The sequence below is a fragment of the Corapipo altera genome, unplaced genomic scaffold (genome assembly GCF_003945725.1).
Source record: "Corapipo altera isolate COAL_440 unplaced genomic scaffold, ASM394572v1 45, whole genome shotgun sequence".
Classification (NCBI taxonomy): Eukaryota; Metazoa; Chordata; class Aves; order Passeriformes; family Pipridae; genus Corapipo; species Corapipo altera.
Genome location: NW_020884877.1, coordinates 2,761,305 through 2,785,681, shown reverse-complemented (window position 1 = coordinate 2,785,681; position 24,377 = coordinate 2,761,305). Strand labels below are relative to the sequence as shown.

The 24,377-nt window shown below is 42.0% G+C and overlaps 2 protein-coding genes across 14 annotated transcripts in view; both read left to right on the top strand.

Annotated features, from left to right (window-relative positions):
- The window catches only part of LRRFIP1 (LRR binding FLII interacting protein 1), a 112,099-nt gene extending 95,751 nt beyond the window's left edge, over nt 1-16,348 (top strand). For 7 of the 10 annotated variants that reach the window (XM_027637401.1, XM_027637400.1, XM_027637399.1 and 4 more), the window contains one exon: nt 199-2,832. In XM_027637401.1, coding sequence (XP_027493202.1) covers nt 199-2,309 — 2,111 coding nt within the window. In that variant the 3' untranslated portion in view covers nt 2,310-2,832. Of the gene's footprint in view, nt 1-198; nt 2,833-8,327; nt 8,375-9,292; nt 9,411-9,817; nt 9,898-10,545; nt 10,651-12,067 lie in introns of those variants that run through there. The other 3 variants (XM_027637404.1, XM_027637403.1, XM_027637405.1) reach the window with 1 other exon arrangement.
- Nucleotides 16,349-17,876: 1,528 nt separating this feature from the next.
- The window catches only part of RBM44 (RNA binding motif protein 44), a 9,614-nt gene continuing 3,113 nt past the window's right edge, over nt 17,877-24,377 (top strand). Inside the window, exons 1-10 of one of the 4 annotated variants that reach the window (XM_027637117.1) lie at nt 17,877-17,971; nt 18,223-18,298; nt 19,601-20,481; nt 20,616-20,674; nt 21,267-21,443; nt 21,807-21,981; nt 22,064-22,089; nt 22,958-23,027; nt 23,332-23,422; nt 23,803-23,922. In XM_027637117.1, the coding sequence (XP_027492918.1) occupies nt 19,687-20,481; nt 20,616-20,674; nt 21,267-21,443; nt 21,807-21,981; nt 22,064-22,089; nt 22,958-23,027; nt 23,332-23,422; nt 23,803-23,922 (1,513 nt within the window). In that variant the 5' untranslated portion in view covers nt 17,877-17,971; nt 18,223-18,298; nt 19,601-19,686. Of the gene's footprint in view, nt 17,972-18,222; nt 18,299-19,600; nt 20,482-20,615; nt 20,675-21,266; nt 21,444-21,803; nt 21,982-22,063; nt 22,090-22,957; nt 23,028-23,331; nt 23,423-23,802; nt 23,923-24,377 lie in introns of all 4 variants that reach the window. The other 3 variants (XM_027637118.1, XM_027637116.1, XM_027637119.1) reach the window with 3 other exon arrangements.

Here is a 24,377-nt window from a genome sequence, read left to right as displayed (position 1 = left end):
TGCTTTGAGAGGGCGGTGGTGAGTTTCACTGATCAAAACCTCCAGACCCTTACTAATTCAATTGCTGCTTTGCCTCACATAATTGGCAAAAGCTGATCTCTTATTAACCTGTTCTTTGATTCATTCTCTCTTTCGGGTTTTAAATGGGGAGGTAAGTGCTGTGGTGTGGTCCCTTCAACTTTCTCAATGGTCTTTTAGGCAAAGCCAATGAAGTGGAGATGAAAAATGAGATTTTGGAGGATGTGGGGAAAAGAGAAATCATGCAGAATACTGAGCATGAGGAACACAAAGAGGAGTCTGAGGAGCAGGAAGTACAGACATTGCATGCTGCTGAAAATGCAAAGGCAGAAAAAATGGTTGAAGAACGTGACGCCCTGTCAACAGTGATGCTCCCAGATAGTAGGTTTGCAGAGCAAGCTCAAAGCCTTACAGAACCTTTGTCAGGGAGCACTTCTTCCAACAATGGTAGTGACACAGATGATCTGACAAAGGTGACAGAGTCCACAGGCACATTGGCCCAGCAGCCTGATAGTACAGAGGCTGAACACCGTGACTCGAGTGCAGGGACAGACGAGAACTCGGAGGTGGGCTCTCTGCAAGGCCATCAGATTTCTGAGACTTCTCAGGAAATGCTTTGTGACATAGGTACAGAGCAGGAACTGGGAGAAGCTGCACCCAAGCAAGAAGAACAAGAGGATCTTAAAACTAGCCATGACCTAAGTGATAATGAAATGGGTCAAGAAGCCAACAGTACAAGTGAGAGCAGTGAGCTGGTTTTTAACCAGGCAGGGCTACTAGAGGGTGCAGTGGGAGGCTTGCTTAGGGAAGAGGGAAATGTAGAGAGTTCCACTCCAGAGGAACTCCAGCACTCAGAAGAAAGTGCTGAAAACAAGGTTACAGATGTCTTGGAGGGAAAGCTTGTTGAAAGCAAAGACTGCACCGATGGAAGAACTGATGAAACAGGAGGGGATGAAGCTGAAGAAGAAAATGAGGTTGGGAACGCAGTTGAGGGTCAGCCAAGGGAAACTGAGTCTGTGGGTGTGGAGGGGATGGAGTCCTGTGAAAGAGGTGTCCCAGAAGAGTCACTTGAAAAGGAATGTGGAGGACATCAGGCATTCACCCAGCCAGTTTCATCAGGGGACAGTCCTTCAGCATCATCAGAGGAACAAAGTACACAAGATAAAACTGAACCTGAAAATGCTGCAGCTGAGAAGGACAGACAGGAGGAAGAATCTATGGAAGAGCTGAAGAAGTGTTCAGGTTCTGCAGACACAGGGGAGCAAGATATGCCATCTGTGGAGGCAGAGGGCTGTATTCCTGAGGTAGAAGGGAGTGTGCTGCAGCAGGCACAGCCAGGCACCAATGTTGTGAAAGAGGTGACGGCTCAGGAAACCAGTTTAGACCCAAGTCTTTCAGATGATAAAATTAAGGAGTCAGAATTGGAAACAGGGGATGAATCTGAGAAAGGAAAGGAAAGTAGTACAGAATGGGTAGAAGATTTAAAGCCAGAGGTAGAAGTTCAAACAGTTCAGTGTAGTGAAGAAACAGCAGGTAGTACAGAAGCAGAGAAAAATATTCCTTTAGAAGGTGAAGTGCAGAAGGTGGTCATACAAGAGAAAGATGAATCTAAAGAGGAGTCAAGTGTAGGTGTTAGTGTAACTACTGAAAACAAAGCTGATAAAGAAACACTGAAAGAAAATGAGCAAGAATTAGAGCTTACAGACCACCATGGTGGGGAACTTGCTTCTGAGGAACGTGCAAATAATTCCCTGGCACAGAAAGCTGAGCAGGATGAAGAAGTTAGTGAACAAGTTAAATTGGAGGATCAAGCAGAGGAAAGCCTGGAAGATGATGGTGATGCATTTGATTTTGATGAAGAGTCAAATCAAATACTAGAATCTGATGAAAAATGTGATGGAGAGAAAACTCAAACACAGAAAGAAGAGGGTGATGGAGCAAATGGTGCTGTTGGAAAAACTGCCCACACAGACAAACCTGGAGAAGGAACAGACCAAATGGGAACCAAAGATGCCTTGACCAAAGACGACAGCTTGCAGCATAAACAAGATGAACCTGAAGAAACAGGGTGCTTGCAAGGGGAAGCATTGTGGAATGCTGATGAGAAGGCTGATGTGATGGAACATGAAATCAAAGCATCAGATTCTAACTCAGTGGAAAAAATACAGGATGAAAATGTTTTGGAACAGGATTTGGAAAGTGCTGTCATTAACAGGGCTGAAAGCAAGGAGGATTTGCAGGGTAGTAGAAAAGGTAGAGGTAGATCCAGAGATGACTGTACAATATCCTAAGTTCAGGATCTCAAGCCTGCACAAGTTACATGCCATGTGACCAGTCCCAGGACAGAAACATGCACTTTGCACAAGACACCGGACCCTAGGAATACTCTTACAGCTTTTTCTTTATAGGTAACTCATCATAATGCAATGTATGTACGTGGTAGTGATGCAAGTATTAAGTTATTCGCTGACATACCTGGCCACAGGAAGTCATGAGTGGGTTTTGTTTTGCTGTGTCTCAGGTTAAAAGCTTCACAAATCGACCATGCAGACTATCATACCTCTAGTGTGGATAACTGCTACTGAGGATTTTCTGTAGGCATTTTTTTATTCTAGGCTAGATGACAGATGTCCTGAATGTACATATGTGCATGGAACCTTTATGAACTTATGCACATGCTTACTTCTGCTTAGATCTGCAGTAAGTACATTAACACTTCATGAAGGAACTCATCAGATCAGCCACACTGATGTTGAAACTTCTTTCAGAATGATTAAAATCTATGAACTAATCTTATTTTTTTAATATGGAAAAGATATTTTCATTCCACTTTGCGTGTATTTCTAATATGGTCACATTCCAAAATATAGTAGGATCACTGTGAATCTGCTTAGTCCAAGCACTTTGGAAGACCAATATACAGTTTGAAGAAAGTGCAACATACAGGTCTTAGTTTGCTGAAAGGAAAAAATATATACATGTTTACTTCATCTAGGCACTTTGCACCACAATAGGCCTTTCACACCATGTCTCACATGGGTTTTTTATTTTTTCCAGAGAAAGTGTCAATACACACTGTAATGTGTGCTTAGGTCTGCTCTTAAGTACTGTCTAGATATGAATGTATAAAATATCTATTTTTCCAAGAAGATTTTTGTTCAAAATTGCATTTGCTTACTGCATTATATTTTTTGCTTGCTATGATTCTGAAAGAATGTTTTTATCTCTGAAACAATCTTACCTCCTCCATTCTGGACAGAAGATAAGTTTGCATGTCTTAACTCTTTTTGGGTATCAGACCAAAGATGACTGTTGTTCTGTGTACTAGCCCCCGTGCTTTTTGGAAAAGCTGGATTGCTTTGAATTCCTGGCATAAATTAGACACTTGGACTCCATTGCTGGATTTTTTTCTTGCATCTTTGCTAGTGCTTGGGAGGAAGAGCATGTTTTGCATACATGAATATTCATTTAAAGTTGTTTTAGGCAATGAGCGTCACAAGAAAATGCAAATTGAGGGGGGGTGGGGGCTATGGAAGGCTGTGTTTGTACTGATGTTACAAAGCTGATAGAGTACAGACAGAATGCAAAATTTCAAAATGTATATCAAAATGTGCTGCTGTATATAATTTAAATAAACATATTTTATACTTTAAATTCCCTGTCCAGAGCACTGTTTCTAAACCTGCATAAATAGTTATTTAAATCTGTATAATTTCAAACGCATTTTTCTGCAGCTTTGTTCAGTTTATTGCGTTGTGCTGCGTAGCTGGAAGAGCGATCTTCCTAGGACGGGGCAGCCTCGGGGTTTGAGGACCTTGAATATATGATGGCACCCTTAACTGTAAACCTCTAACAGGTCTGTAACCCTGTAACTCCTTTCATATGGCTTCTCTCCACCTTACAGCAGATCCACCATGGTTTCTGTAAGTATCAGCAGTTATTCTTAAAGGGTTTACACTAAATGCTAATCCAAAAAGTCATAGATCTTAAGAGCATTTCTTATTAACATGTAGCAGTGTTTATTTAAAGATTTGGCTCTGCTATACTCTCAACAGTAATATCTGGTTTAATGTTGAAAGTGCTTTTTAAATGTTAAATACATTTAAATACATCATTAAATGTGCTTCCCAGGCTTCACCTGTACATGTGGATGGATCTATCTGAGTTAAATTAGCCACATGCTAATTTCCTGGATTTTTTATCCAAGTTGATTTCTAATCAAAAGGCATCTGGGTGGTTGAGGGAATCACTGATGAGCTGATTTTTAACGAGTTTTTTAACTTCATAAAACAAAGCCAGGTCAGAGAAGGAGAAACAACTCCAGTCTTGCCTGTCCACATACCAGCTTTTATCGCACTCTCAGTGTAAATAGGGCAGGAGCAAGAACATGGACAGGCAGTGCAGAGTAGCTGATGTGCCAGAAATCCATACTGGAACATTAGCTGCTTGTTACTTCTGTTGGCACCTGGTCCCTGACGTCTGGAATTGGGCAAGTACCGTGGAAGAGGTGGTCACGGTATTGTTTTACCTCTTTGGTTTTGCTTGAGTATTTGCACATCGAGAGAGAGCAGGAGGTCTCCCAGGTAAATTACCTTGATGGTAAAGGGAACTACTAGATGTTATATTCAAAACTTAATAATTTCAGCATTTTATGTCAGCCAGCACTGAGTGAAATGTGTGCCATTAGAGAGGGAGAGGAGATAGTGTCTCAGGAGGAATTACCTAGAAAATGCATCTTTTGTGAAGTTACGCAATTGAAAACATTTTTGGCATTTCCCCTGCAACAGGTAACAGATAGAAGAAAACACCTGGCTTGTCACTTTCTTTGGTGGTTTTGGCTTTCAAATATGAGTATGTGACCCAAAGATGAGACTTTTGTCTTTTAGAATAGCCCCAAATGCTTGCTGGGTTTTCTGTTCAACACCTGGTGCCACATGTAGCCTGTAGCCCAGGTTTGTGCATAACTGCACATTCAGAGCTAGCCTGAAATGCTTTTAGAAGCAATAGCTGAAGAAAAGTACCTGATGAAAAAGGAAACAAAAATAGTGAAAAGATCTTTGTCAATATTTCCTTTACTACAGAAAAGAACAGTCCTCCTGTTCCCTTCAAAATCAGTATTGCAAGCTGGTGTTTTCCAAATCCTGTGCTGTCCCCAGCAGTATCCCTCTTCTGAGAAAGACAGGAAGGCATTTCTCAATATTTTATGTTGTTTTCTCATGATCCAAATAAATGGACAGATCTGGAGAAAGGAGTATTGTCTAACCTGCTAACGATCCCAGAGTCGTATTCCTGCAGGCTATTCTGAACAGCTGCTTGGGGCTGCTGCTGTGATTTCATGCAATGCCTTTCCATCCTCCAAGTAGAATTTATCCTTTCATTTGCATAATGATTAATTACTTTGCGGGCCACACATCATGTGAGTCATGCAGATAAAAACAGCTCCTTCCCATCCCATGGGAAGCTCCATCCCATCCCTCCTAATGGGAAGAGCCATGGAGGATCTGTGACTGATTTGAGGATGTTTGGTCAATGGTGCCACTGAAGCAGCACCCGAGTTAGCAGTGCCTCGAGTCACCTGCAGTGCCAAGGCAATGAGAACAGTCATTTCATTCACAAACCATAAGACACTGATCACCATCACCCCCCTGTGTCCTGCTCCCTCACAGGCCCCATTCCTCCTTCAGTCCTCTGTTAAACTCCTGTGTGTGTGAAAGCCATGAACTGGTGCAGTGAATATCCTGGGATTCATGTTTTCCAAAGTGAAGTGAGGTGAATGTCACACTCTAATTATTCACTGTAGTATCTTTGTATGTGAAATAAGGATAATGACTGTTACAGATAAGAATTTAAATTAGCTGCTTCAGTGTCCTAATTCAGGAAATTGCTCTTTCCTGTTCACCTGCTCTCAAAGTCCTCAGATCCTTAATTTGTTGGAAAAATGTCTCCTAAATGCAAAATTAAGGTGACTGCAGAGATAGGAAAGATAAAGTAAGTTTTCTGTGTTAGTGTGGGGGTTTAAAAGATAAGTGAAATCTCAAAGACCTTCATTTCTATGGGTAGAAAACTTTCCTACATAAAAAGCAATTTTCCAAACTAGTTTTCTTCCTGGTCCTGTAAATCCTGCTGCCAGCATGTCCCAGAGGGGTGCACAGATGTCCATAATGAGGGAAGAGAGGACTGATGGTGAGATGGGATTTGAAGGTTCATCCCAAACTGCTAACATCCACTTTGCAGGGAAAGGGCTTGGGGGAAGCTGATATGCTCCCTTCCTGGAAGCTGGAGGAGGTGTCCTTTCTTCAGGCAGGTGTGTTTCACCCCACAGCAGTGGTTGTGTTAATTAAAGTTACAACTAAATTATTTTCAGGATCAAGGTGGATTATTTGGGTCCTTTAGAGTCAGTAAGTTTGGGCTAATTTTGTAGTGGCCCAGAGGTTTCCTGCTGCCTCAGTCCTCATTCTCCTTCCAGTCCTTAGAACTCCATTTCTCAGTCTTTGCTGACCTGTGACTCCCAAAACTATCTCCTAGTATCTTCAACCTGTCTTTTACTGTTTGCTCTCCTTGCTTTCTTCATTGTCCTTTATTTTTCTTTATCTTTCATCTTTTACAGAATTTCTGTAAGTTTCCTTTCCTTCCCATATAGATCTGTGAAAGTATTATTTTGAAAGGGTTTATACCTGTAAATTGTGGTTACTCTTGATAGTTTATGAAAATGTGAGTTTTCTGTTGGTTTTGTTTATTTTGTTTTTCCATAGAAATGCTCAGGTGTAACAGTTGAGTAAAAAAAAAAAAGATAGGACTTGAGAAGGATTAAAATGATGGCATAGAGTAACTGCACTGGGATGTCACATTAAGATCTGTATTGGGGTATTGCATCAGAAGCCAAGGTAAAGGTTTTATTCCATGCTCTGGTATGACTGCTGGTGTATGGGAATTTGTATAGCCAGGAGGGGAATGACATACCACATTATTGCTAGCTAATGGACTGTATATGTCTGCTGCACAGAGGGACTTTCATTTGAAAACCAGTTTTCCCCATGATTTGATTAAATGCAGACTCTTTATTCCCTTTAACTGGGCGTGCTAACAAGAAAAAAGGGAGAACCACAAGAACCACAAGACTTTGGCCCGTTCAGGATTTAAGGACAAAGGAGGACTGGCATTTTTAAAGCTCTTCAAAAACATTTAAGTCACACTGTCAACAGAATTTACCTGGTAAAAACCCACCAGGCTCTTACCTGTAATTTGTCAATTTGCTTTCCTTAGGTTTACAAAAAGACCTTTTTCTTGAGAGACCTTTGGATTTTAACCATTTAAGACCTCAGCTGTGGAGTTGAGCTCTGAACACCCTGGGTTCTGCCCAGGTGGCTGCCTGCTGGCAAGGGAGGCAGGCTAAATAAACCTGCAGTAAACACCCACGTCAGACCTGGGGACTAAGACTCGGCTGAGGTCAACAGAGCCTCTTCTAAGAAGTGCATTTGAGTGCTATGTTCCAGTGCACTTCTGCTTGAGGTGTACCTGAACAGAGGTTGTTAATTAATGAGATAATTTTAGTGATAAGAGAATGTGTGAGCACCTGATAAAATGCTTTCATGTTTTGCACCCCTTAACAGGGAAGGAAAAAACACAAGCAATTTGGTTACTTTATTTGTACTTCTTTTTTCCAGTTGTCTCAGTCTGTAGAGTGGTCTTCACTAATGAAAGCCACACATATCCATGTGCTGACCATGTAGCACTTCCAAGTGCAAGTGTAGCACAACAGCTGGCCCAGATTGCCCATGGCCTCTTGATGTCTGACATGGAGAATTGACTGTGAAGAGAAAAGAAGGTTTTACCAGACTGCTGCATTCAAAACACAAATAATTTGATGGGCAAATGTTTTTCTGGTCATAATATTGAAGACAAAATGTCATTGCCACGTAAAAGAAGGGAAGATTTAAAGTGCTGAGAACGTGCTTAGCTATGGTTATAGGTTTTTACAGTATTTTCATTGTGCTAAACTGTAAAGATTTGTGAGATTTTGTGTTGCAGTTGTGTTTGACCCTAGAGTTCTTGCATGCTAACCTAACGTAGAAGATTAGCCTCTTTGCATGCAGCTACTGCCGTGACAAGCATGTTCTGTGAGAATGACATAACCTCCCCTGGCTGCAGCCCCTTCCCAGCCCTGTCTGTGGCCTCATTTCCTGTGGTACGTGCATAACTCCCTCCACCAGTAGTTCCACTAACCTTAACGGTTCATCACGTGTATCAGATGCGCTCCGGAACGTGCCGCGCGATCACGTCAGCACTGAACCTTCACTCTTATCTTTCAGACAGGCTGAAAAGGCTCATTGATGAACGAGAATCCCTCCTAGACCAGGTAATCACGGGGAAAGGGAAATGCTATTTACAAAATCTCTAATAAGAATAACAGGGATTAAGAAAATAGCCCCCAGGCAAGGTGTGTAGGGCAGCAGCGCTGCTGCCTCGCAGAACATGTGCTGGGTTGCTCTTGCTGGGCACTTGCTGCCTCGCTGGCCACTTAGTTCTTCCTCTGAAAGGTTTCTCCTGCACATTAATTCAGGATACATGGGAAGAGCAGTGCCACCCAGTGTGCCTGTTCCACACTGCTAACCTGTCACGTTCAGTGTCCTCAGTCACCTAAAGCTCCTTCTCCAGGATTATTTCTGAAGAATAGTACTTCACATTGGCCAAGGCCAAGGGTAAAACAACCATGGCTCAGCAAATTTCACTTCCAAGAGTCAGCCCTCTGGATTGCTGGGTCTGTGGGTAATGGGCCATTCGGAAAGAAATGGTGGAAGAATTGCTGTAGGTGGGTAAATAGCAATTAAAGTGGTTTTTGCTGGTTCCGTGATATTCCATAGAGAATATAAAGTTTATTCAGAAAATTTCAGCTGATCTGTTTCTCTGCAGGTCACTCTGTGCTTTCATTTACACTCTAGATCCTTGACCTTGAGACTTGCACACACCCAGACACAGCTTTGGGAGTTTTTAAGAATGTTTTACATGAATGTGCCTGCAGAACATTTATGCCTTTTCTAGTAAAATAACCTTCTTCCACTCATTGTGTTTGGTCCTGAATTTATACATAAGCACTGATGTGTAAAATATGATGAGTCATTTGCCAAAAGAATTTCTGGGACATTATTTTGTAATAAAAGATTTTCTGGAATTTAGGTTTAAAAAATATATAATTTGTTTTATAATACTTGAATGATTTTGAGTACTGAGCCACAATTTTTCTCAGTAACTTTAATAACTATTTTGTGTTCTTCAGATTAAAAAATTAAAGGGACAACTAGAAGAAAAGCAAAAGAATGGCAAGATGGATAACACACAGTCAGAAGATGAAGTTCTGGAAAATGGGACAGATATGCACATGATTGATCTCCAAAGTGAGCTGCATTTTGATTTTAAGGGAATTTTGTGCCCTGCATGCGGGTGAGAAAATGTAGAACCACATGACTGAGTAAAAGTGACCCCTCAGTTCTTAAGGAGCTTCAGCTCTGCACCTCTATAGAGGTGAGGGAATTAGGAGCCTTTGTTGGAGTAAGATTGCAGTTGGGAATCTGTATTATTGCTCCTCAGGAGAGCTGGGGTGAATTCAGGTTAATTCTGCTTTCAGAGTGGTCGTAAGGGAATCAGGCAAGAATGGGAATAGTGCCTATCTATAGCTGGGCACTTTTTGACAGAGAACTACTCTACTGCTGCAGATCCCTGATGCATGGAAATTTTATGACAGACTTGTTAGAAACTGCTAACACATGTTCTGACATCTCTGATAAATCTGCAATTTTTTTAGGAGATGCCAACAGACAGATCAGTGATCTCAAATTTAAACTAGCAAAGTCTGAGCAAGAGATAACAGCATTGGAGCAGAATGTAAGTTTTTGGCTTGTTCTGTTTGTTTAGGCACGGTGAGAATGCAAAGAGAAAGTGTATTTTGTTATATGATAAATGAAATTATGATTACTGTGATTTTCTCTTCAAATAAGAAAGAGGAGTGTTGGAGCATTAGGGCTACTAGGACTGAAATGCTTTAATTTACGTTTGGGGAAGAGGGAATATATTATTAATCTGAAATGAAGGAAAAACGTTCAAAGACAAAGGTATATTGAGAGCACTTGCTGAACTCTGCAGAATACTTCCTTATGCCCAGCTATTGACAAGTCTTAAATGGCTCCTGGCATATGATGTATAAGTATGGATTTTATACACAGCTGTTCAATTTTGATTGTTTGCTCTTGTCCAGACTACATCAGTTGATGCTCTTGCAAAGAGAATTTTAGTCAATGGACTGTATCTTTTGTTGCTGGAAGCATGTTTAAATATGGATATATGTAAAAGGTCTGGAGTAGGTTACTGTTGCCATGCTTCCTTGGTATATTTTTTTTTTCTGAAAATGTGCCTTATTTTATTAATGAGGAGTGAGCATCTCTCTGGTTATTCCTTGAGTACTAGTGGGAGAGTAAACCTTCAGAGTAACTTCTTGGTACAGCTTTTAATTCAGAAACTTTGCCTTCACCTTAGGTAATACGACTGGAAGGTCAGGTAGCCCGATACAAAACTGCTGCTGAAAATGCTGAAAGAGTAGAAGATGAACTGAAAGCAGAGAAACGCAAACTACAGAGAGAGGTAACTCCAACTGCAGGCTGTCACAGGCCAGCAATCAGCCTGCTCTGTGTGTGGGGAGACCTGCACCCCTGGTATGTTTTAGAGGAGGAACCGCCCTTATTGGCACAGCAAAGAATAAACATCTAATTTTTTTATATGATTTAGCTATTAATTCTAAATGTACAACCAAACTTTCGGTGCTCAGACTGGAGTAACAGTCTCAACTGTGAACTCCCACTGCTGTTTCATCATTCCTTCCTAAACTGGCTTGCTGTGCCTTGATTTGTACCAGAGCTGGTTCTCTGGAGCAAACTCGAGTTCCATTGTACAACTGAACCTGGAAGCAGCCTTCAAATGCTCAGGTTTGCAGCTGTGAATGTTCCTGTGGTTCCACATTTGTCAAGCTGAAAAGTTCCTATTTCTACTTTGCTGTCCTTGTCCTCGACTGTACCTAGAGGCTCATTACTTTGGGATGTATAAATTCTGGGTTTGTAAACACACATCACTGGTCTCTTGAGAACATGTGGTTCAGAAATTACAGCAGTAGAAAGCTGCAAACTCTGCTGTAAACTTAGTTTGGGTGCTTCATGATTTAAGAACAGTGCCACACCTTGCCAGGAATGAGAGTCTAAACTTTCAAGGTCAGAGTCTAAATTCGAAGGCTAAAGGGATGTGAGTCGTTCTCTGTGAGCTTTTTTTTCTTGCTCTGTCAATCTCTTCACGCCTGTTTGCTGTAGTGTGGCTGTCCACAGATTCTGTCCATGTTTCTGTCTTTTAAAAGTGTTGCATCTTCAAGTCATCTGTAATTTTCACCTTATTTTTCTTTCCAAACTTTCCAGGTTCTTTCCAGGTAGCTGCCCACAACCAGCCTGAATACCTTTATCAGCTTCTCTCACTCCTGCATCCTGAGGTGTTTGATTTTTTTTCAGTGTGGCTCTTTGCTTTTTCTGAATACTCCTTCTGCTCTACTGCCTATAAGTACTGCTATGTGCAGTCCAGCTCTCTCTCCCTACCCCCATCCTGTGGTGGGTTTTATAGGAAACTAAGGCTGTGGATGTAGTTCTGGGAACCAGAAACGTAAAAGCTGAGCGGTGAGACAGGTGTACATCACCCAGCAGATACCTCTGAGCCTCATGCCTCTGGAGTTGTGGAAAATTCTGAGCCAGTTGTTCAACATTCTGTAAATACCTTGGATTCTTGGCATGCTTAGAAAATACCTGTGTGTGTGTGTGGCTTTCAAAGCAGTTACACAACATTTACTTTTAACTCTACAAAAAGGAATTTTCAGCGGCTTTATGTCAGAAGGAAATTCCAGCAATATGGTCAGTTGGTGTTGGTAGCTACAAACCTTATTTTTCTTTGGAAATCGAAAACACTGTGAAAGTCACCTTTTCTTTTTTTTTTTTTTTTTTTTTTTTTTTCTCCTTCCTTCCTTCAGCTTCGTTCAGCACTGGATAAAACTGAAGAGCTTGAGGTGAGCAATGGGCACCTAGTGAAACGTTTGGAGAAGATGAAAGCCAACCGGAGTGCTTTACTGTCGCAGCAATAACCACCACCTCCCGACGGAAACCACCACTACTTGACGGAATCGGAACGACGCTGCAGCTGCTTCTGTCTCTTGCTGCCCGGGATGCTTTGTGTCATGCCTTCTGAGAACAGAAAACCCCCAACATTTGCTACGTGCCACCCAGCTGCGGGTCTCTCTGCGCAGATTCAAACCTGCTGCACTATATCCATAGGAGTAGCTGATCCAAATGGCTGTGCCTGCAGGAGCCCTTCCACACTGAGCGCTGGGGACTTTCGAAGTACAGTATCAGTCGACCGCGTAAGAAGCACATTAAGTTCTCCATCCAGAGGGGCACAGCAGCCATTTATTGCCATTTAAAATGGTATTCAAAGAAAACAATTTGACTGGAATTTTTGTGTCTTGCTGAAAATTTTAAAAGAAACACTGTAAGTTTTGGACTTTTCTCGTGACAGTATCTGTAATTTAGTGACTACGGTAGAGTTATTCATAGTAGGTTTTTCATTTACAAATCACTGTGGAACCACAAGCCATTACAAAGCAAAACTCCTTCAGTGGAAACCATGGAAGAAGATGGTCTTGGAAGCAAAAGTGACCTTAAATGACTTTGCCAATAAAACAAAGGTGTCTGGAGGGATTTTTGCACCAGTGGAATCATGAGACTCTTTTATTTCAGGGTAAATAGGCAATAGCTTCATTGAATTTTCAACTTTTATTTGTATTATTTAATCCCTGCTCTTGGAGTTGAAGTAAATGACTTTTAAAAGATGTAAAGTTGCGTTAGTAAACCAGCATAAGGCCGTGTTTTCAGAAATGGTGGGTTTTGCACTTAGATCATTCTCTTTGGTGCATTTGTCAAAGCAAGTGTCATTTGCTTAAACAAAATATGAAATGGGTTTTTTACATCAGAAACTATCTACTGGTCCATGAACCACTAGGAAACAATGCCGCTACAAAATAAAAGTCTGATTTTTAAAAGAGTAACTGATAAGTAAAGAAGCACTTTAGAAAATATTACTGCCTATGGGTTTTCTACGAATACAGAAGTAGCGACTTCTTTCCTTCTTAGGTCATTATGAAGGTTTTCCACTTTTCCTGAAAATCAGCGTAACCAATTAAGATGTTGCAGGCAATTATTGTGTGTACAAAAATTATATACGACTAGCACTACAGCTCTGGTTTATTGGAAATCATTCTGAATGTACTACTCAAAGGAGAACAGCAGTTACCTGAGGGATAAAGCTGCCTGTCCCCTTTCGGCCCTTACAGGAAAGCGCCTGAGGCAGGCGACCGATCCCTTCGGAATCTGCTCATGCTGTGAAGCAGCATCTGCTGTTCCACACAGGAGCAACCCTCTGTCCATGCTGCGTCAATAGGTGTGGTTCTATCAAGCCAAATCCAGACCCAGGAGACCACAATTCTTCTTAACTTAGTCTTCAGACTCTCTGATCCAGGTCTTTCCCCAGCCTCTTCCTTGCAGACGGGAGGTTACAGTACAAACTGCTGCTATTTTCAACGCAAGGGAATCGCTGGTATCTTCTTAGAGCACCTTCACTAAATAAACCAAAAACAGTGTCTGAATGTGTTTCTCTGGTTTGGCTAGGAAACAACACCTTCTTCTTCATCTCTTCTGAGTGCACAATGAAATATAGGAATGAAGTACTGAAATTAATATCCCAGGAAAAGGATGAAGAAGGCTTTTTTTATGCTCCTGGGGAACACTTCCAGAGATAGTGATTCCACCACCTCCCTGGGCAACTTATTCCAATGCCTGACCATTCTTGCAGTGAAAAAATGTTTTCTAATATCTAATCTGAACCTCCCCTGATGCAACTTAAGGCCATTTCCTCTCGTCCTTCCATTTGAGATGTGGCAGAAGAGCCCTACTCCCCCCCCGGCTCCACCCTCCTGTCAGGGAGTTGCAGAGAGCGAGAAGGTTCCCCCAAGCCTCCTCTTCTCCAGGCTGAGCCCCCCCAGCTCCCTCAGCTGCTCCTCATCAGACTTGTGCTCCAGACCCTTCCCCAGCTCTACTCCCTTCTCTGGACACACTCCAGCACCTCCATGTCCTTCGCATTCCTTGTTTTAGCCTAAGACTGGATGTATACATGAAATGAAGCCATCAACACTTGCATCACTACTCCATGGGGAAAGCCCAGTAGCTGTTTACTTCAAGAAACTTCTGCTCCTGCAAGCTCCCAACCACTTCAGAGTGAAAGGAAATGTCTCTGGAGGCAGATGCAGTCCCCAAGAGATAAAACCCTTAAATTCAATGATTGGCTCTGTCCTGATGCATAACATGTGACCATACCGACTAGGTGCAGTTTTGAGAAGTATATCTAAAATATGCATCCTTTTCAAAGTCCTCAAATTATCTGTTTCTAGATATAAACATACTGAATTGGACACACTGCCCAGAGAAGCTGTGGCTGCCCCATCCCTGGAAGTGTTCAAGGCCAGGTTGGACAGGGCTTGGAGCAACGTGGTCTAGTGGAAGGTGTCCCTGCCCATGACAAGAGAGGTGGAATGAGATCTCTAAGGTCCCTTCCAATCCAAACCATTCTGGGATTCTACGAAATTATACCAGTAATTCAGCAGTGCATTACCTGGTAATGGGAAAGTCATGGCAAACTTCTTCCAAGCAAGCTTGATTTTAGGCAAACCTGTAGTGAAGCAATATGATACTGAAACAATCAGGCTTTCTGCAAACTGCCTGCAGTACAATAATTCATGTTATTTATTACTTTACAGTTATTTTTTCCACAGTTTCATGTTCACTCACCTCCAGAAAGAGGACATCAGTTGTGAATCTGATGCTGTCCCCAAGGAGGTGTTGGAAGTTTGTCTTGTCCATCTTGGCATATACTTCCTGCAGATAATGAACAACTGTGTCCAACCGGTCTTCATCTTCAAGGAATGTTTCTATGCAGGACACATGTTTTCTATACATCAGGAATTGTTTCAGCCAACGGGACTGTTTCCCACTTTTTAAGATCTCCAATAAATGTTTCTCAGTCCCCTTTTTGTGGTCTGTAAAATCCACTAGTTTTTTGTTTTCCTTGTCCCTCATGGCTCGGGCAGGGTCTGGGAGGAGCTGCCTGCCGTGCAAAGGTGCCAGCTGAAGGACCTTCCTGTGCCTTGGTGGGGAAGGTCCTTGTTCATCAAATGTGATGAAACATGGAGATGGAAGGAATCTTTTTAAATTAAATTTCCGCTCCAGCTAGGGCTTTGGGGTCTTTGTTTGTTTGTTTGTTTTTTGAGAGGAACATTCAGGTGCAGAGCCAGGTTTCTTGTGGAATACCTCAAAATCACTGTGGATACCAATTTACAATTTTCTGTGCTTGACTTGTATAATTTCTGGTGTACAAAGCCTCTGGGGCCTAAAAAATGAGCTAAGGGATTTTCAGAATGCGAACAAACATGCTAAATACAACATCTTAGTAATGATAAGGTGTGTGATTGTCACCAGTCATCTTTTCATTTGTGGTAGTGGTGAAAGCTGTCTCTCCTGGCAAGATTCAGGAGAAACAACTCAGCAATTAAGCATTGGTCCAAAAGGCTAAAAATAATGCTTTGCTCATCAAAAAGGGATGTGTTTATTATTTCAAAGTAGTTTTCATCTCACACCCCATAAGCATTAACCTCATGACGGAAGTCAGATGTGTTATTTCAACCTGGATATGCTCTTAGTAGAAATCTTTGTGTGTGGTAAAGTAGATGAATGTTGAAGACACATTTTTTCTCCCCCTAACTTTCAGTATGACTTAGCTTTAGAATAAGGGAAGAAAAAGAACTGGTTGGTTTACTGCAAACTGTTTTATGTTTTTCTGTGAAGAATGTACAACAACAGGGCTTTTAATGGTAATAATAGCACATGTCCCAGTCCTTTTAATTGAGCTCCAAATGAGAGCGCCTCGGGACCCAGAGTGGAGCTGAGGTAGTGGCAGCCTGGCGAGGAACAGCTCCTGGGGGAACCAGGATAGGTTTTCCTAGAACTTAAATGAATTTGTTATCCTCTATTTTAAATTGTTAAATAATTTTATTGTTTGCAAATGGAATGTTACCTAAAATGTTGGGTTTTTGTTTTGTTTGTTTGGCTTTTTTCCAGGCGCTCTGTTAGGGAATGTGAGCGTGGAAAAGGAAATTCATTATGAGCAGAACTCGCCAATAAAATGTCACTTGTTTGGGTAGTTTTTATGGAGTGGTCTGTCATGGTGATGTTACCACGAAAAGTTCTCTTGGAAAATACAGAGTTTTGGGATGACACCGGTGTAGCAGCCCATTTTCCTTTTTAATACGTTGCTGTAGGATCACACAAACGTGAGCAACGCTGGTTGTAAAGTGTACAAATTCAGGAGCTTGTGTGACTGAGGGCACCGGTGTGAGACACACCTCTAGATATTAACATTTTTAATGGCAGGGCACATATATACCTCCAAATAGTAATATTTTTAATGTCAGGTGCACATATATCTCCAAATATTGAACATTTAGTGGCCATGTGCACTTGGGCAGGGAGAAGATGGGGACAGCCTCCCAGCAAGAGAAATTTGAATGGTATTGCTAATTGGATGAATTCTCTGCTTTCTTTCTGGTGAACATAGAGGTAACACATAGAAACTTTCCCTGGAAGAATCCTTCACAACAGGAGGCAGCTTTGTTCATCAAAGAAGTGTTATTTTAGTACAAAATTTCATCTTGCCCTGATCATGGGTGTTGCCAGAGATGCTGCTTCCGTGAAAGAGACTGAGGAGGAGGGTAGTGCTTGTCTCTGCTTTAGATGCTCTAAACAATAGTATATGTTTGGGAGGTTGTTTTAGGCAGCTGAGTGATGTTTTACACACTTAATATTAAGACCTTTACGTGCATATGTTTAAAGGAAGGAGCAGAGCCACTTTTAAAAGTAACATGTACCCGAGTGGCAGGTATGTACCTGCATTTACTTCCGCTCCTGTAACATGCTCCTTCAGGCTGGAAACTTTCAGGTAAGTTTTAGTATGTCTCAGGGGAAGTTTAGGTTGGATATTAGGAAAAGGTTATTCCCCCAGAGGGTGGCGGGGCAGTGAACAGGCTCCCCAGGGCCAGTGGTCATGGCCCCAAGGCTGCCAGAGCTCAAGGAGCACTTAGACAGTGCTCTCAGGGACAGGGTGGGATTGTTGAGGTGTCCTGGCAGGGTCAGGAGCTGGACTCAATGATCCTTGTGCATCCCTTCCAGCTCAGGATATTCTTTTATTCTTTTATTCTTATTATGTAATAACTGTACAAGGGATGCTGCTGCTCCTCCCCGCCAGCTACGGTTTGGGCTTTGTGCCCAGTGGCAGGAGAGTCGTGAGGGAAGAGAAGGGACTGGCCGCTTCTCAGGGGCCACCGCGGCACCGCCTCTGAGGGCACATGGTGGTACTGTCTCTGGGGGGAACACGGTGGCACCGCCTCTGAGGGCACATGGCGGTACTGTCTCTGGGGGAACGCGGTGACACCGCCTCTGAGGGGGACACCGCAGCACCGCCGAAGAAGAACATGGCGGCACCGCTTCTGATGGAAGGGGTGGTGGCATGCGGTGAGCGCGGGCTCAGCGCCGGCCAATCAGACGGCGGCACGGTCCCCGCCGCAGCCAATGGGAGCGGGGCGCGGGGCCGGGAGGGAGTTGAGCGCGTGTCCGGCGGGGCCGCGGCTGCGGCCGGGTCTGAGGGGCGGGGCGGGACGGGACGGGACGCGGCGCCCGTAACGGGGCCGGGCCGGCTCGGGGCCGGGGCCGCGCTAGTGGGGCCGGGGACTTCATCTGGGCAGCGGGACAGCGGCTCAGCCTGCCCTGGAGCTGCGGTAAGTCGCGGTTCTGCCGCCTGAGGGTTCCCCCCGGGCGAGCAGAAGCCCCAGGCTCCCCCCGCCCTCACCCAGCGCCGCGGCGGGGACTGGCTCGGCTGTGGCTCAACGTCTGGTTGTGTCATTAGCAGCGGCAGCAAGGTTACTGTAACTTACCTGGGGCGTGGAGGTGTTTTGGCTCTCGTTTCTTGGCTTGTTCTTAAGTGGGTAAGTCACTTCGCCGTGTTAATAACGTTGTGATTTATGTACAGGCGTCTGGGATGTGCTGTGGCAGCGTTCGGCTTTGAATTCCACGGAGTCGCTCAAAGCTTCGGTTAGGAGGTGAAGATAAAGTTAATGTAGTAAGAAAAGACAACGTTTTTGAAGGAAAAATAACTGTAAAAGTGCGTAATGAAACCATGGAAGTGTTCAAGGCCAGGAGCTTGGAGCCACCTGGTCTAGTGGAAGGTGTCCCTACCCACGGCAGGGGGGTGGAAGGAGATGACTTTTGAGATCCCTTCCAACCCAAACCATTCCATGATTGTCTTTGGAGGGTGAATGACTTCTATCGATCACTTCTGTAAAAGGTTTCAAGCATTTTTATGAAGTGTTTTAAAGTGATGCCATTTGAATTAAAATCCCTAGTGGAGAGGCATCAGTGGATGCAGATTGGACAGATAAGGCATTTTTCCACCTGAGAAAGGGCTCTCATGTACTGGTGACAAAGACTGTAATGCGTCATTTAAGTAGTTTAGAAAGCAGACCTAATAGGAATATGTCTAGTGTTTTTATGTATTCTTTAATTCGTTAGAAGCTTCTGAGGGAAGGCAGAGAAGAACTGACAAATGTTTATAATAAACAAGCTTCACAAAGAGCATCCTCCATCCCTGTGTGCTTTTTCTCTGCTTTTTGTTCATATTTTTCACAAAATGGGGTTTGTTGCATTGCTTTGGTTTTAGTGTATTGTCCAGCTTCCTTCTTTTGCTAAAAAAAGGGCTCTGCTGCAAGAGATTGTCTTCCTGTGTTCCTTTATGACTTAGACTTTCTGGTTTTAAAGGTTCTCAGGTTTTCTTATGGTTTTGTCCTTGAAAACTGTTTCTTGCTTCCGCAGAAATAAAAGGAATATGCTTTAACTTCCCTCAGTCCAGCAAATGGGGAGTTTTTAGTTCTTGGGAGGCACAGAGCTTGAAGTTCACCTCTTTCTTAATATGAGTGGTTTTAAAAAACTGGACAGTTTTCTGATTTTATGTAAAACTTTATAGTTCAGAGTCAGTATGTGCATCTGAACCCCTTGTGTGCTGTATGATGTAAAGTAGTTCACTGTGTATCAACAGGGATTCTGATGCTTCAGCCAAGAAATGCTTCCATGTTAAGGGCATGGAAGCTTTGCCCAGGAGTTTAAGAAAATAGGGATGGTTGGTCTCTGAGGATGCTTTTACTCAAGTGAAATCACACAGTCAAGGACAGCAAATTCTTGTAATGGTCTTCCATGACCTCTTAGGATTTCTTTGAGAACATAAAATAGCATTGCTACCTTCTGTGCTAGCATGCAGTAGGTAAAAGTAGGATGGTTAGTTTAACATATTTTGTTAACTGTAATGTCTTCTTGAATACCATGGAGCATCTCTAACTTCTCTGGATTTTTATTAAAGGAGAACCTGGTAGGAAGAGCCAGAGAGGTTTCACTGGAAGTGAGTTGTGTGGATTACTTCTGAGGAAGAGGGAGTGTTGGTACCATGGAAGTGGGAAAGAGCAGCCATGTTAACAGCAAAAGGAGGGTCCCTCAGGGCTCCTGTCCAGGTGAAGATCCAGGTGAAGGAAGCCTTTTAAGTGAAGACTCCCATCTGGAGTATCTCAGTGCTTACGAGGAATATGCTGATGATACAAATAGCTCAAGTGAATTCTTTGAGGAGAGGGAAATTGGAGAGGTGAAGGACATACCACAAGGTCACAAGGTGCCACCCCACATCAGTACAGGGGAAGAAGAAGTGTCTGGGGACAGCAACAGGCACACTCAGAGTGTCTCAATGAAGCCAGAGGGCCCTTTCCTGGCACCAAGGGAAAGGGCCCCTGAAGTAGCTCTGCAGTTTTGCGAACACGCAGAATCCTCTGATTTCTACAGCTGTGGAAAACCTGGTACCGTCTGTGTTGACAGCACTGCAGAGGATGCTGGAATCCAATTTCCTGTCTCTGAAATTCCCACTAGTAAGAATCCTGATTTTAGTGTGGAAGTTGCAGATGAATCCTCTGGTGGAAGTCCCCGCTGTGTGAACTCAGAGCGCCGTGGAACCCCGAAAAGCATGGCCAGTGTCTCTGCAGTGACACAGGCTGTCGATGCCAGCTCTGATTTCAGAGCTTGCTTTACAACAAGCAGAAGCAGCAGTGCTCAGGTTTGTCTCTGCTCCAGGGCAATTAACACAGAGATAACGATGATGAACAAATCTCGGCCGGTGGGATGGCCCCGTCAAAACTGTGTGGATGCTGCTTCCAACACAGAATGGTCATTTGGAGCCCACAGCTCACACGTTCAGGTAATTTAAAAAAAAATAAATAAAACAACCTGCCAAACCATTTTGATATGTAGAACTTTCTTTAACTTGGAGTTGCTCAGAACTTGTGTGAATGTTAATCTGTAACTTTTTAAAATGGTTTTCTTTTTGTTTAGGAGCAGTGGGAATCAAAGGATCAGCTGTGTACCTGTGATTGGAATTTGAGGACTGACAGGTGGGTTGAGTTGTTCTTGGTTTGGAATTTTAGATGCTGGATAAGAGGGTTTTTCATGATTGAAAAATTCTCTGTGACTTGGCAAAACTGATGGTATTAAAAGATTACTGGGCAGCAGCTTCTGCACTAGAGGGTAGGAAGGGACCTGGACAGGTGAGCAAAGTGAACTGAAAACCTCCAGAAGTTGAACAGAGACCAAAGCAGCCTTGGACTGCAGGTGCTGACCTCCAGAGATCCTTTCCAACCTAAATTATTCCATGACTGTGGAAACAAAATAAGTGTGTTTGCAGATTTATAGAGTTGCTAAGTTTCTTTTTTATTCTTAAGGCTTCACTTTTTCGATAGAAATTATTATGATGCTGGTGGAGTTCCCTCCTCTGAATTGAGGCTGAATGTAATGTGAAAGCAACTGTAAAGCATTATTCTTTCTGTGGGGTAAATTGGAGGAACTAACTTATTTTTTCTTTTTTTCCTTAAATCATATCAGAAATAGCTTCTGGAAATCTCCTCTTTTCAAAATAAAAGGTAATGAATGTAAACAAAACACTGGAAGCCCTGGAATCAATATTCTGTTATTGTTATTATTTTAAAGGCCAGTACATCTCAACAAGCAGACCGTGAAGAATTCTGTGTCAAGCTGCTGTCAAAACACTCTGCAGAGAGCAACTGAGGCAGAGCTGCAGCTTCTGGCCATCCATTATAAGATGTGCTATCAGCACTGCTTGACGGTTTATCAGCTGGCTTTTGAGGAGAACACAGCTTTTGGGAGGCACGTACTTTCATGTCCTTTTAGATGAAGTGGATAACTGGTTATCAGGCATTAATTGCAAAATGGTACTGATATAGTCTATCCATAGTCTTTGTGGTTGGTGCTGTTGCCCAGAAAAGTTTACATTCTTGTAACTGCCAAGTCTTATTTCCGGCTTTAATTTTTTTTGTAGCATTCCAAGACCCAAAATACAGCTTGTTTCCAGGAATAAAACCCGAGCGAAACAAGTGATGCACAATATAGTTGCTAACTTGTGTTTCTGTACAACGTGGAGGAATCTTGTAGAATCTTTGGGCAGTTCTGGAAGCAGTAAAATAAAGAAAATATCTTCCTAAGTTGGTGTTATTATCCATATTTCAGTAGATGTGATGAGAAGACTGAATTACATTCATCTCTGCTGTTGGTTTTGGAAGAGCTAGAAAATAATTACAACAATATGAGAATGGAAATAAACATGGGCATACCTTTAAATGCTCTCCCACCACTGTCAGTTGAAGTGAAGTTACCCCCAATCTCTTCCTTTTACGTCCCTGGCAAGGTAATTTCTTAATTGCTATATGGTTTTTAATATAAATGGGTTTATTCAGAAAAGTAAGACAAATCTTTCTTTTTTTTGACAGTTTTTCAGAAAGTCTCTTGGCTCTGAGTGAGTAGTTTCATTTCTTCTTGTACTTCTTAAAAATAAATGAGGAATGAGTTTATAAGATGTTAAACTTAAAATTTCTTGATTTCAGAATGTATCTTCTTGTTTCAGACTGTTTAGCTGAAAGACCAGCATTGCCCTTTGGGTTCAATGATTTTATTTTAAGGGCATTTTTACTCTGCAGTGTTCTGCTATGCAAACTAGGGAGTTATATCTTCACCATCTTAAAAAACTTCAAAAGTTTTCAATTTACAGGTCATTTTCCTGGTTCCCTACTTCCACTACTAAAAATTTTTGTCTCCAGTCATGATGGGATCTGTCTTAAAAACCAAGCAGCCACAAAAACCCAAAAGGACTTTGCTGCCAACAGAGATAAATATTGAGTATATAAACATCTGTTCTGCTAAGATTGTCATTCAGTTATGAAGAATGATAGAAGAATAACTTCATATTTCAGATACATGGTATTGCATAGTCAGGAACCATGCCCAGTGACTTTACATGGAGATAAAAAAACAAATTTGGCAATAAGTTTTACTGAATCAGGTAAACAGCTGGAGACCTTTTTGAAATTTCTTTTTAAGCATAAGTAAAATCAATTGAAGAAAAAAAAGGGCAGTTAGTTTTAGTTGTTTTATAATTAATTAGTAAAAACTGTAGAGGTATTTTGAATTATAAGGACATACATCAAAACATCCCCCAGAAAGCCATCTAGATATAATCAAAAAAAGCTAAGATTTACTAAGTAAGTCTATTCTAATGTGAGCTTTTGGAAATATTTAAATTAATGTGTCAGAGTACTTGTAGAAGTAATTGTAGAATTTAAAGTTGTTGTGCCATATTTTGTATGAAATTCTTGGATCTGTTTTAGTGGTCTTCCAGGTGAAGAAAAAGCTGATGTTGAAGCCCCAGAAATGCAAGAGCAGACTTCTGTCAATAGGGTAGGGACTTCTTCACTGCTGAGTTTCATAGGTGTTAATGTTGTGGAGCAGGGTCTCCTTTTACCTGCAAATACAGTCACAGTTTTCAGGGCTCAGCCTCAGATCCTCTGCCACTAATCACAAATGCAGCTGATGTGTCCACAGTTCTGACTACCCATTCAAAATAAGTTGGGGATTCTTGAAGACAATCAGTTGGATAACTTCATAAAAATTTACCTGTTTAATCAACTGATATTCTGAAGCTTAGAGGAATAACGGATAATCAGGTGCAAGTGCTGTGATGTAAACTGAAACATGTTTGTAGGACAAGTCACAGACTGAGGGTGGTCAGCCAAGTGACTCTGCTTCCCCTGAGGCACGGGAAGGACAACATAAAGGTCGGGATCTGAAGCATGGTAAGTGATCTGCATCTAGTGAAAATACCACGTTATTTGTGAGTTAAGTTGCTGGGGAAAAAAACAAACCCTGCGTAAAACATATACATGGATACTCAGCTGTTCTTTCTGTGATGGAATGCTTATATATCAGCTATCATAATTTATTTTTAATAATAATTTGTATTAATGGTAATAGTGTAGAGCTCTATATTATTATTTACATCTTGAAAAAAAAATTGCTATTTAAATTAGAAGTGAAAACTAGTCTGTATCACCTTTTAAATGTAGTACTAAGTCATGTAGGTAGCTGGAATCCTCTTAAGTATAGAAATTTGATGTTCATTATGACATAACACGGTTTGAATTTTAACACCCTGAATTTTATTTCAATTGTCAAGGCCGTATGAAAACTGAGGAAGGGACTGAATATTGGTTTGATGCTAAAGAAGAGTTGACAATGTCAGATTTTCCAGTAATACCTGAAGAAACGGAAAAGCAACAGGAAAAGCAAGGCACAGGTGATTTAAGAGTCGTGTGCTTTAAGCTGACATGCCTAATAATGGTGGGTTTTTTATTATTTGAGTAGTCTGTTCCTTCTACTAGCATAAGTAAACCTGGAAAAAATGCCAGCTGGGTTTTTAGACTTATTTTGTCATTGACTTACGGTGAATCCTTGTAGATAACTCAGCTGTTTTCATCCATATTTTTCCTTGAAAACTTTACCTACAGTGGTTAAACTCAAATTAGTAAATGTCCAGCTAATCACATAGGTAGAAATCTTTATTTTTTTTCTCCTCCTCCCCTTCCTTCCCATGCTGGATTGCCAAGAGTTAGCTGAGAATGGTCTGTGTTTGGACACTTGGGTCACAGTGACTGGCATGGTGAGAAGTCCCTGTGTGTTGAAGGCAGAGAGCTTGGGGGCTCCCTGATTTCATATGATTTCATATGATTTCATATGATTTCATATGATTTC